Below are 12817 nucleotides of genomic sequence, written 5' to 3' on the forward strand. Positions count from 1 at the left end.
AGCCTATTTTCATAATTAATTTTCTCTCCCTTTGAAACAGCTATCTTGGTAAGAATACAGTCCACAGGTACATGTGATACAGTGTAAAGAGTAGTGTATGTTGGTGTCTTTGTGATATACAGTAGCAGGAATCTGTTTGTGGGATATAAATGTAGTGTTCTGTAGGTGGAGGATGTTTCAGTTTGATTTTCACTAGAGGAGAAATGCCAACAGGCCCACCTGAAGAGGTGTTATGGAACCAGTTAAAACAACCTGAGTTGATGTATGTATTCCAGTCCACTCTCACTTTAAAGCACTTGTTTTATCAACTGTGTACTCAAGGAAAAATATCACAAAATTTGCTCTATTTATCCCATATATATTTACTCCAATTAAATTAAGCACTTTCTAGAGTACTACTTTTTCGTTAAACTATTTTTTCTCTGAAGTGAATTTAGCTAAAATAACTTTCACTGCTCTCACTCAGATCTCCACCAAAGAGTTCTACAGTGAATGTGGTAACTCCATGCAGCTCCCACCCCTATACATGTGGTAAGCGTACAACACAGGAAATCACTGTGGGTTTGCACCCTTGAGGTCACCTGAACAACAGAAGATCAGAACAAGCAGACTGCACACAAGCAGCAGCCCTCTTCCCTCTGTCTCCCCCTCCTGAACAGCCTGCGGCCTCAGGCCAGCAGCCACCTAATTGCTGGGGAGAGGGAGTGCTTCCCTACCTCATTGCCTTGGATGATGTGATAGATCTGCCTCAGGTAGTCGCTGCCACCTGCTTTGTGGCAGACCTCCAGCAGCATCAGGCCTATTTTCTGCTCAGTCAGTTCAGCCGCAGCGACTCCGCTCTCCCTTCCTCGCTCAAATACACTGACAGAGAAACAGAGATGGGAAAAGGAGGAGATGGGAGAAAAAAACACAAAGAGAGAGAAAACACAGAGTGAGGCAAAGAGAAAGGAGAGGAAACAGGAAGAGGGAGCGTGTCAGCTTGTATCTCTATAACACCTCTGGCAGAGGAAGTATTTTCTAGTTTGGAGAAGAACTTGGGATACAATTTGTAATTTGTTCTACACAAGAAAATTAACTGAGACACGACTCCTGAGTTTAGAATTAATGATTTTTTAGTATTTAGAATATCATTCACTCCAGAGGGCAAATTAACTTAAAATTCTAGGCATGGAAGGACATTTTTTCTCAACTAAACTGTCTAAAAATGGCACAGTCCAGCCAAGGCTAATGCTGAAAAAGAGTGAGAACTACAGAGAAATGGCTGAGAGTTAGACAAAATCATTTTTGCTGTTTTCATTACCATTCATGAGATACATAGGGGGATTTTTAGCAAAGGATGCTGGTGCACTAAAAATGATTGGTGTATGTGTTCTTAAGCGTGTATGTGTGTGTGTAATTGTGTGTCAAGGTCCTCATGCATGTACAGTCCCCAACCCTGGCAGACGCCTGCATCATTTTCCTGCCCTTCCTGTATGGATGGATATCACACTACCGTCCATCAAACCTTCTCCTTCACATACACTTCCTGTCATTGTTCTCCCTCTCTCTCCCTTCCCCTTTGTAATTATAAGGTGGCAGAAGCGGTGTCGCCTGTCAGCCAGCCATTGGCTGCTTGACATTGAGAGTGGCAAAGGAAGAGGAGTCCCCTCTCGTCCATGTACATCCCCTCATTCTTTTGCCTGGCGGCCCGACGGTGGTGTTGTCGGCGATGGTGGCTGTGCACCCGTGTCAGCACCTGCGCTGTATCCTTTCCTGTCCATCACTGTGCAGGTGAAGCAGATGATTGGATTCAGTCAGCGGGGTGATTAATGAGGGCCCCTCCGGATTTGGGACAGCCTATCAATCATGTCATTAGGGCCAATGTGCCCTGAAAGAGGCAGACCTCCGCCAAGGAATAACTGCATTCATCTTCATCTGTGTATGCATCCCGTCAGCCCAGCCAGGGTCACCATGATGGAGAACAATAATCTTCTCCTCTACAAATTACTTTGCAAAGACAAGGTGGGTGGCGTGGGGAGGGGGGTTACAGTTGGGAAAGAAAGGAGGGAAAGTGGGATGAGGGAACATAGGTGGGAGGGCTTGCAAGGGGCAAATGCTCTTTTTTGAGTGGTTTACTCAGTGTGTGTGTGTGTGTGTGTCTGTGAGAGAGAGATGCCAGTTAGTGGAGTGCCAGTTGTTTTTAGAGTTATTACATACCCCACTCTCTCTCTCTCTCATTTTTCTTTCTCTCTCTTTCACTCTCTCTTTCTCTCCCTCTCTCTCTCTGACACTGTATTCTGATTGTTTACAAGCCAGGCGTCACTTCCCTGTGAAGGTTAGTTTAATGAATAGTAATGATCCCACTGAATGCCTCCGACAGGTGATACATAATCACTCTTCTTTCACTTTTCCACTCAACCCCCTCTCCAACCTCCACCCCGATCCCTGTTTCTTCTCTTTTTTTCCTCCCATCTCGTCCCCTCTTCCTGTCACTGAGCAGACAGAATTTCCTAGAACTGGCCATAATGTACTCAGTCTTTTTTTTAATCTAATTTTTTTTTTTTTTTTAATTGTACATGTTGTGTTACAGCACTGAATCACCTTTTTATGAGGATGGATGCATCCAGAGTTTGTTATGATGAAGTGAGCGACCAGAGGCGCAATTTCTGGGAACAAGCTACAAACGGCGAGCCAAAGGTCACAGATCAGCCCAAAGTGAAAGCTGTTTTCCCATCAATCCAGTCTGCAGTCCATTCAGTCAGACGCCATGTCCATCATTTACCACAACAAACACATCTGGGATTCATTGATCTTAGTCATAAGACTTTTCAATGAAAAACGATCTCAATGATACGATACATCAGAATTTGAATGCTCAATTAAAAAAAGCATATCTAAGCTGCATTCTTTTTCATTGTTTTATTCAGCTTCTATATTGAATGTCACGCAGCAACATCAGTCAGTTTGATCAGTTTTACCCTCCTCCTTCATCAAACTATCAGCCCTTAATCTCCATCTTACTATTGATACATCACTAAAATTATGTATTGGGAAATTCATTTTATAAAAAGCGTTTTTTTACGATCAAAATTATCTGAATAAAATCATATCTAATTTTTTGTTGAAGGTGCACATGAATAATCAATACCATCTGAGACTAATGATGGATAATGCATATATTGCACTTTCCTGGATGCATGAAAAACATAATATAATATAAACTACATCAATACCATTCTGACCTTGACCTCTTGCTAAATCTTTGCAGTTGACCTCTCACCTGCAGCTGTCTGAGCAGAGCTTGCGGGCCTTTTGTAGCTGCATGTTTGTCCACTTGGGTCTTTTTTCCTCCAGAGCCTGTAGCACTTTGTGAACTGTGGGCTTAGGAACACCCTGTCAGACAAACAGCAGACCATTAAGGTAAATGAGTCAGATGGTTGATGGCTTATTGGAGGCATACATTTTATCAACCACTGATGTGATAAAATAATGGTATCAGGATTTTCAAACATACTATATATACAAATGTATAGTTTCAGCTAGCTTCTAACAAGTGACACCACAGCAGCCCGGTATAATGCTCTACTTTTGTAAACAAACTCCCTAATTATTATTAATATTATTGTTACTTACATTATCCTAAACTCTTACCTTCTGTTGAATGCCCATGACAGCCTGTAGGCACTCAGCCAGCAGGGACAGGGGCTCTCTTGCCCCGCGATCCAGGGCCAGACCACCGATTTGTTTTAGTGTGTGTGGGTCCTCCAGGCCCTGGATCAGACAGCCTAGCAGGGCCCAGAGTAACAGGCCTACTAAGCGCAGCTGCCGGGTGTGCTGGGAAAGTTGCTTCTCTGCCACTTGGAAGAGGTAGCGGATGGGGAGAGGCACGGATGCTACAGCCAAGGGCAGGTTGGTGAAAATGAAGGACAAGGCTTGAATAGTTACAGATATAACATCTGGGGGGAAAAAAGAGGTGTTAGTTTTTGGAAAAACACACCTTAAAGTTATTTTACTCACTTGAAAATGCCACTTGAAAATGTGTACAAGTCTATGCGTACTCTTAGTGGCAGTCTCCTTTCCCCTGGTTTCCAGTGGTGTGTAGTTCCACTCCTTTGGTATTTTAGCCAGGACACTCTCCGGTACATTCTGCTTGAACGAAGCTCCACTGGGCTCCTCTGTGGTCTGCAAACTCGTCACCATGGAGACCAGATGTACCAGGAGGTTGTTGGTAGACTTGGTGACTAAGGTCCGAACACATCGGACCACTACAGGTGCTGTGTGAGTTGTGTCTGATAAAAATTGTAAATGTTTGTAGCAGTTAAAGAAGGGTGGCTGAAGGTAGGTAGACCTATAGTACAAAAAAGTCAATCAATGCACAATAAAAAAATAGGGCCCTAAACTGTATGTAAGAGCTAGATGTACAGTTTAATACTACTCTATTAAAATACTGTTCCATTACTATACTAAGTTTTAAATCATAAAAGCTTTAGATTTCTAACTCGACCCACAGATGCCATACTACTGACATAAAGGAAAGGTAGATGAAATGGTATGATTGCTACCAAATTAGAGTGAGATAAATTTAATATTACAGATATTGTGCGATTGGGCTTTTCAAATAGTCGACCTAGTCATTATAGCACACTCACTGTGTCAAAAATGACTCCACTTTTCAAACAATGGGAAAATACAGAGACATGAATAGCTTGCTCATCCACAGAGCACGATGGTATTCTGTTGAAATATCTACAGTTAAAGCAAGTAATGTCAAGTTAAATTCAGATGTTCTCGATCAAACCCAGGTGGCCTGACAGAAGAAATCTTACTACCTTCTCCAGGTGCACTATGTCTTTCATTGCTCTGCCCTTTCATATCTTGCTCATATTGATAGCAGAGCAGCTACAGCATGAAGTTGTATGGCACCCATAAACTTCCTACAGCGTCGGCTGTAAAACCAAAGGCTACAACAGAAAGATATAGTACTGTGACGGCACTAGAAGTGCACTGAAATCTCCTGGGACACCTAACAAATGTGTGACCTCAGACCCATTGAAAAAGAGGAGAGCGGAACAGAAAATGATATAGCTTTTCGAGGGAGAAGCGTTCTGTGGCAGGTGAGACCTAGACCTATTTTTCAAAGTCACTTGGTTCTCAGACTTTATACCGCCCGCTACTGTATTGACTGGTGTATTGATTCGAAACAACCTGCTACTGTGTGATGAAACATTACTGTAAGTGGAGAAATAGTGAAGTTCTCAATGTAATCTATGAAAGTTAACTCAGTGAACAGTTTAAATAGAAATGGGGGCACTTGGGGTATCCTGTAACCAAAATTATAATACAAAGATTTGGCACAGTCCAATAATTAAACTAATTACCCTGTGAGGATAAATGATGATTGGATGACATTGAGAATTTCTTTCCCTCTGTCGACCCCTCCCTTGCTCCATCTTCATCCAAATACTCTTCTCCAATCACCCTAATTTATGCTACAATAATTACCACTCAACCAGGATATAAAAATCACCACCAAAAAGAGCTCCATACTCCACAGGAGTTCTGATTAAGCTCTGTATCAAAGCTTGTGCAAAAGAGAGGCAGAAAGGAAGAGTTGGGGAATAGTTGTAATCTCTGTAACAGTCTATTAGGAAGTATACAGGAAGTCATGCTTTAGCTCACATGCATGGACTGTCAACCATTTAACCTTATATTGAGAAACACACAATATATTTTGAGAAAACTTGGTCAACTCTCTAAATCAGTTGCTGACATTCATTTCCTGTTATCCAAGCATGAAACAGTTGTCTTAATATCTTGAGAGGTGATAGATTAAACAATCAGTTTTCCATTTAACATGAAATGAGAACGGCACTGACTTGTTATTTTATAATCACTTCATTTTGTAGTATAAAATAGACATACAGTGACCTGCATTATAAACCAAACAGCTAAAAGCTAATGAACAATGAACATATGAAAAATGAAAGTTGCTCTCCTGCAGTAAGAAGATATTTTTGTCCCAATGAATAAACACATTATTATAATACCATTTAAGTGTGAAATTCACAATACTATTTAAAACCACACAATGTAGGTTAGTGCAGTACTATGGCTTTCAATAGTACTATAGCTTCTGGGAATGCACTGTATATCAACCTTCACATTAATGTAATGCCAGTCTGTGGTAATGACTTCTGAACTACAACATTATACAGCAGACGGTTATTACTTTACCTGCCAGTGTGTAGAGATGTTCCCATATTTGTGCCCTTTCGAGATATGGTTGAAGGGCCTGAGTCAAAGCTTTGGGAACGCTGTTCAGGCAACTGAAAAGGTTGAACAATGCGACTATGAAGTCATCTCCTGCCTTGCAGCTCTCTGTGGACATATCTAAACAGCTTTCCAGGCAAAAATCTGGAAAAAATAGTCATTTTGATTCAGACACTTCAGTGAACAATACAAATAAATGTGTAGGCACCCAAAATGTCAATGAATTTATGACATCTTGATAGTCAGGGAAACTTGACACAAGCACACAAACAACAAGATAAACAAAGATATGAAAGGGCTAACTCATACGCAAACATACATCCAGTTAGGGGTGTGAAGGTGAGCATAAAATGTGACTGTTTTTTGAATTATGATTCAGAAAATATCAACCTTATGGAGGTAGGTATTGAAAGACATAAAACCCTATCCTATGAAACAGCATCTTGATTTCTTTGCACAAAACACATTGGAAAATGTCAAGGCTGCCCAACCTGACACATGTTAACAGAAAGGGTGAACAAAAGGCATTGTGGAATAGAAGGGGAAGAAAAACTCACATCTGTGTTAGATGGAGAAAAAACAGACCAGAAAAAACAGAAAAAGAACCAGATTTCAAAGCCCCCACAGCACATGGAGACAGGAAGTGAAAAGGAAGAGGTTTTGACAGGGTGTCCTTGTGGGGGTTGCTGTCTGAGCACAGGGCTGAGGATGGAGGTGTGTGAGTGTGTAACCCATATGGATGTCTATATACGTGTTTTGTGTGCCTACAAGTGTGTGTGTGTTAAGTTGACAGGGGTTGCTGAGGAAAGGCCCATTGCTCCAGAGGTGGCAGACATCCAGCGGTCTGTCAGTCTGCTGTGTGGGAGATGACAGCTATTTGACTAGGAGAGTGTATGCAACACAGCAGTCAATGAGGGGGCACTGTGACAGAGGGCAGCACCACTTCCTTCTGACTAATGCTGGACTATTTTAAAATGACAGGGCTAAATTAGCTGCTGCATTATAGAGCCAGCAATATCAGCCACCTTAATAACAGGTAGGAAGCACTGCCACCACTCAAAGTCCTGATGAGAACTGAATTTCCCTTATCTCCCTGTCTCCATCTCTAAGTCTCCCTCTTCGTCTCTCGCTCTCGCTTTTTCTTTCACAATAACGCATCTAACACATACACTCCAAAGTGGTCAACCAGCCTGACCTACAATCAGTCTATTAGGCGGTATTATGTGGGTTATGCCGGCATCTTGTTCTCTGTCTGTCTGGTAATTGGTCCTTAAGGAGAGAGTGTTCTGGATATCACTGCTGTGGCTGCGACGGTCCAAGGGAACAGGGGTGACTAACATTAATTTCCACTTGGGGTGCTGGAGAGCATGGCAGGTTAACTAGGTGCCTTTTAATAATGATCCCATTATGGAGCAGCAGATGACTTCAGAAAAACAGATGACAGTGCACTGGCACATCTCTGTGGACTTTCCACTACTGCTGCAGCAGACAATAATTCCAGCGTGTTTGTGTTTCTACGTCGATTTCTCGGTTGGTTTTTCTATTCTTCCTCACTCTCTTTCCCTCCCTCTTTATCTCTAAGCTTATCCAACCTTGATACATAGCCAATAGATACACCTGTTTATCTTCCGGACAACCAGTCAACCAGTCACAAGGGCCCTTTCTGCAGACCTCTGTAATTGGAAGCAGACACGGTGGTGATGATAATAAAAAGACTGTGTGCGTGTGCGTGTGCGTGTGTGCACTAGTGTATCTTCTGATTTAGGGTGAGTTGTGCAAAAGCAAAAACTGTTATTTTAAATGTAGAGGAAGTACTATCCCCCTGCAGACAAATACAAATAGCCAGACATTGGGTAGGTCATTTAATTTGTTAACTACCTCTCTAGCAAGTTAGTGTGCTTTGATAAGGCACATATACTGTACTGTAAACAGCATTTTAGAAACAAATGCACTACACAGTTTAAGAATTTAAGTGTTTGTGTTCTAACAGCAGCTGACTTTAACAATTTCTTTATTGCACTAAATTTAATTCAATTAGATAGAACAGAGTCCAATTGAAGTAATTTGTAACTCACTGTATTATTATCTTTGAGTAAGTTACGCATTCATTTTTTCCAAGAAAGCACCAAGACACGGTATGTACATGTATGTAAAGAAGTGCAGTGGCTGATGGGAAGCATTCAGTCAAGCTGTTCCTTTGGTCTGTCTGCTTCCTGGTTAATTAGCCCGTCACCGTGATAACACACGAGCGTCAGCGCTTCCAGCGCTGATTTACGGCAGCGTGGAGGGAGAAGCATTGCAGAGCCTCTGAGCCAGACTCAGACCAAGCGAGAGAATGAGACAGTGAGAGTTGTTATTAATGAGGTCGCTATAATGTGAATTAATGTGCGAGTGCACAACAGTCTTTAAAGGTTAGACTGTTGCCGGTGCAGAGGGGAGAAGAAGGAAGGGAAAATCTTTAAAGGTCAGCGTGTGTGCTCCGCCTGGGCCTGTTGAGTGTTTATTACTGCTCTCTATTGATTTAGTGATGATGGTGACCAAGGTGAAAATGATGATGAAGGCAAAGATGCTGATGATAACTTCATAAAATGGATAGAGCTCATATAAGGTCTGTATAACTCACTTAGGATCTTTGAGCACCATAATTAAGACACTGGTAAACATCTTCCTACGCACGCCCTACGCTCGACTGTGGATCCAGCATTGTATAAAAGGAAATATAAGAATTAACAAAAATAGCCTCAATTTCCTCCTAAAGGATTGACAGCTAGGTATGCACATTGTTCCATTTAGCAATTTACACATACCAATCTAAGTACGCACAAAAAAAAACAGACATACAAGAGTTTTCCAGGAGTATTCTGGGCAGGTGACAGTCTCTGTACAGCAGCATTCGCAGCAGCAACCTGGGATTGCGTCCTGGGTCAGAGGTCAGCAGCCTCAGCTGACATGCAGAGGCCGTCTGGCCCATAAGGCCATCTCTGAGAGCGGAAAGAAGGAAAACAAAGTTGACAGTTCTGCAGTGTCAGGTGAGTGTACAGATAGCAGTCCATTTAGCAAGAGACAACAAAGGAGGGGAAAAAGCTTCACAAGTGAAAGACAGACACTGAAATCACAGCTGTCTTGGATGACAGTCTGAGAGGAAATAGTGTTGATGCTACAATGGTAACTTCCTTCATTGTCACTCACTCCTGATACGAGCTTAGTCTGCAAATGTCTTCACTCTTGCTTACTTATAGTGTGCACCGGGAAGGAATTAGCTCTAATTTTGGCCAGCTAAAACCAAATTAACATTTGGGAGACAGCCAAATACATGAATATACAGCAGTACCCCCCTCCTACATCTTTTGTATAACCAAGAGGCTGCAGCCAGCTGTGGGTAATGAGCCGTATCCTTGGTGTGTGTAAGTGTGTGTGTGTGTATGTGCACCCCTCATAGCCTATGCTTGTGGTTATGTATGTGTGCAAGTGTGAGACCATGCTGACATGTGTGTGCCTGCATGTTACTTTATACATCTCAATAAAATCTAATGGAGGGAATGGACAGAGTTTGTCTGAAGAGCGAGGGGGTGGGAGGGAGTACAGGGGGTGTCTGCCCAGAAATTAACCATTCTATTTGAGCCAGAAAGCTAGAGCAGGGTGCACCCTGCTGCTTGACTGAGGAAAACTATGCCTCAATCTGACAGTGCAATTTATGATGTCACTAGGACCGCAAATCCAGAAGAAATCCTCTTTTAACTGCTCTGATAAATCTACCCGGCTACAGCGCAGGGTCAGCTTACAGAACTAAGACACACAGATACGTACACGTACACGTACACACACACACACCACACACACACACACACCACACACACACACACACGTGCAAAGGCAAGGAGAAAAATGCAGAGTATGAGTGTGTGCAAATGCAAAAACACACATAAGGCCAGAAAACATAACTTCAGATGCTTTCTTTATAGCCTGTAATGCTGTATGATTTATTTATGTGCTTTGTGGTTTTATTATTGTTTTATTTAATAACCATAACAATGGGTTTTATTTTAATGGGCTGGGGAGAGATGTGGCCACAAAGGCCGAGTCTTAACTGAGGACCTGTGGATCTGGCCCCGGGCCACTGGCAGGCCCCCTGGCACCCTCGCATGCAGGCAGGAGGTGGGAGCAAAGAAATAAAGAGGTCATAAAAATAAACTAATTTCAGCTCTCCAATACTTAGGAGCAGGAGCGCGGGGGTTAGTTTGATTTGTGCTCCATCAGCACGCAATGACATCACCTCTGGCAGTGAGGGAGATGAGAGGGGAGGAGGGTGGATCAAGGGTGAGAGGAGGGGGAGTGATTGAATGCACCATGGAGGTCACAACAGTAACTGGACACACATGTATGCATGTATGTACACATTCAAGCATACACAAGCACATACACACCACTCTGTTGACGCCTCATGTGTAAAGCTCTCAGCAACCATCAACATAAACAAAATCAGTGTCAGCAGCAACGGTAGTTTATTTTTTATTTTTTTTCCTTCTCAGCTTGCATCTGTGTTATATTACTACAGCAACTCAGGCTTGAAGCCCTGAGCAACGGATAAGTCTGGTTATATATCCACACATTCAGTATGTGGTTAGAACTCGCACACACACATATGGTTCTCTATGCAGTGGGAGGAGGTGTGTATGATGGCTTAGCATACCGGTGTGCATGTATGTGAGGTTGTATGTGAACATGCATATGTTTACCTACTGTATGACGGGTGATGGATGGTATGATGGGTGTATTTTACATACCGTATGGCCTGCTCTGTGAAGACATCAGGGTCGATAGCATTTAGCCAGTGGACAACAGGGCTGTCAGGCTGATGTGGCGTGGACTCTTTTGCAGGATCAATAATAAACATCCTGGGGAAAATTGAGATCACACACTGCAATTTTGATATCATTCTGATTAATACATCTTCAATTTACAAAATATACAGTATGGTGGGCATACTTTTTCAACCAAATACATCCTCCTGCATAGTATACTGTTATTTTACTTGTTGGCAGCCGACTCATGTCAAGTATGACATTTAAGACTAAAGATTCCAAAGTCACTGGCAATAGTCTATTAATTAGTTTCATATGAAAAGTGAAAAAAATGGGTGTGCCAAGCTCATATTTTACTTTAACTTATGGTTGAATAAAAAAAACGTACAGTGTATACCTACCTATACAGCAAAGATAGGGGTGCTGTGACAATGACGAGGACTGTCAGGAGTTGCTCACACAGGCTGTGGATATGATATGGCCAGTCTGATCTGCCTGCTATCATGGCAATTGCTGAATAAGGGTTGGAGCGCACCAAGGCCTCAGGACTTTCACACACGCTCCACATAAGCTGCTCCACATACAGCAACACTGCCGTAATGTCACATCTTAGACACAGAGTAAGGAAACAGAGAAGGGCGAATGTATAGATGAAACCAGAAAATATGAGAGACGAGGGAATACGTCAGAACACATAAAGAGAGAGAAAGAGAAAGGCCGTGTCATGTTAAGGAACATCCCTGTCTTCAAAGGCTCACATCCATCATTACATCATGACATAACAGCCTCATTGTGCAGCCAGTCAGATAACAACCTTCTGGTGATTTTATTGTTGGAAAGTTAAGTGTACTACAGGCTTTGGATTTCACTATAAAAGTCATTGCTTTTACTTTTAAACGCCCCTAAATCTGTTTCCTCAATTGGTTGTGGAGAGCTGCTCATCATCTCTCATCTCCTCATTCTGGGTCTTCTCATGGCCTAAATCGTTATAAGACACACCCAGGGATGGACTGAGGTAGCATAAAAGTACCCATGTGAGTGCTATACACATAGGAAACTTTGAGAAGCTTTGAAAAGCCATCTGTTTAGGCTAGGCTTACACTTTACAACTGTCTCTCCAGAAACACAAGCATCTCCAAGCAACATAAACCAGGCTTAGTGCTGACATCCTGCAGTGCTACACATGTATAATGCACTTTGTCTTTGTCACTCTTCCATCATCTTACTGTGTGTCAACCTGTTCATTGTCATCACTCAGCTGTTAGAAGGCAAAAGACAAAAAAAAGAGCATGGAATAGATGACCCCCTGAGCCTGTACAGAGAGTGTGCCGATGATGTGCTAACACTACGTTCAGACCTCCACCACCAGACCCAAAGGAGCTGAGAGAAAGTAGGGCAACAGTGAGACAATTTAGGGCTTTGACTAGGAGTTCTAATATAATTTAGTCAGATCAATACTTCAAGTGTTTAAACAATGGGTAAGAACACAAATTGCAGTGTAGGACTAGATTTCTCAAGTGAACATAACTGATGCCAGTATGGTACTTGATAGAGTACCTGATTTGCAGGTGTCTCTTGTATGAAGGACGAGCCCTGGCATATCTTTGCACCAGCAGCTGTAAAGTCTCTGACAGCACCTGGCCGAGCACTTCTTTCGCCAAGTCTGCCGGAAGGACCGACCACAGGTCTCTACGGAGCCCACACAGGAAGTAGAACCACATCTGCACTGAGAAGGAACAGCGCTCACCCTAAGAAAGTGGTGGATG

The 12817-nt window shown here is 42.5% G+C and overlaps 1 protein-coding gene across 1 annotated transcript in view; it reads right to left on the reverse strand.

The window, feature by feature from the left end:
* Positions 1 to 12817, reverse strand: part of kiaa0825 (KIAA0825 ortholog) — a 109318-nt gene that overhangs the window by 65692 nt on the left and 30809 nt on the right. The window contains exons 11-19 of the mRNA XM_035658689.1: positions 12609 to 12799; positions 11453 to 11659; positions 11034 to 11144; positions 9091 to 9230; positions 6214 to 6393; positions 4038 to 4268; positions 3631 to 3935; positions 3260 to 3372; positions 717 to 861 (exon numbers count right to left, since the gene is read on the reverse strand). Of these exons, the coding sequence (XP_035514582.1) occupies positions 717 to 861; positions 3260 to 3372; positions 3631 to 3935; positions 4038 to 4268; positions 6214 to 6393; positions 9091 to 9230; positions 11034 to 11144; positions 11453 to 11659; positions 12609 to 12799 (1623 nt within the window). The remainder of the gene's footprint in view (positions 1 to 716; positions 862 to 3259; positions 3373 to 3630; positions 3936 to 4037; positions 4269 to 6213; positions 6394 to 9090; positions 9231 to 11033; positions 11145 to 11452; positions 11660 to 12608; positions 12800 to 12817) is intronic.

Source organism: Morone saxatilis, unplaced genomic scaffold (assembly GCF_004916995.1).
Source record: "Morone saxatilis isolate NCDOM2014 unplaced genomic scaffold, NCSU_SB_2.0 Contig16, whole genome shotgun sequence".
NCBI lineage: Eukaryota > Metazoa > Chordata > Actinopteri > Moronidae > Morone > Morone saxatilis.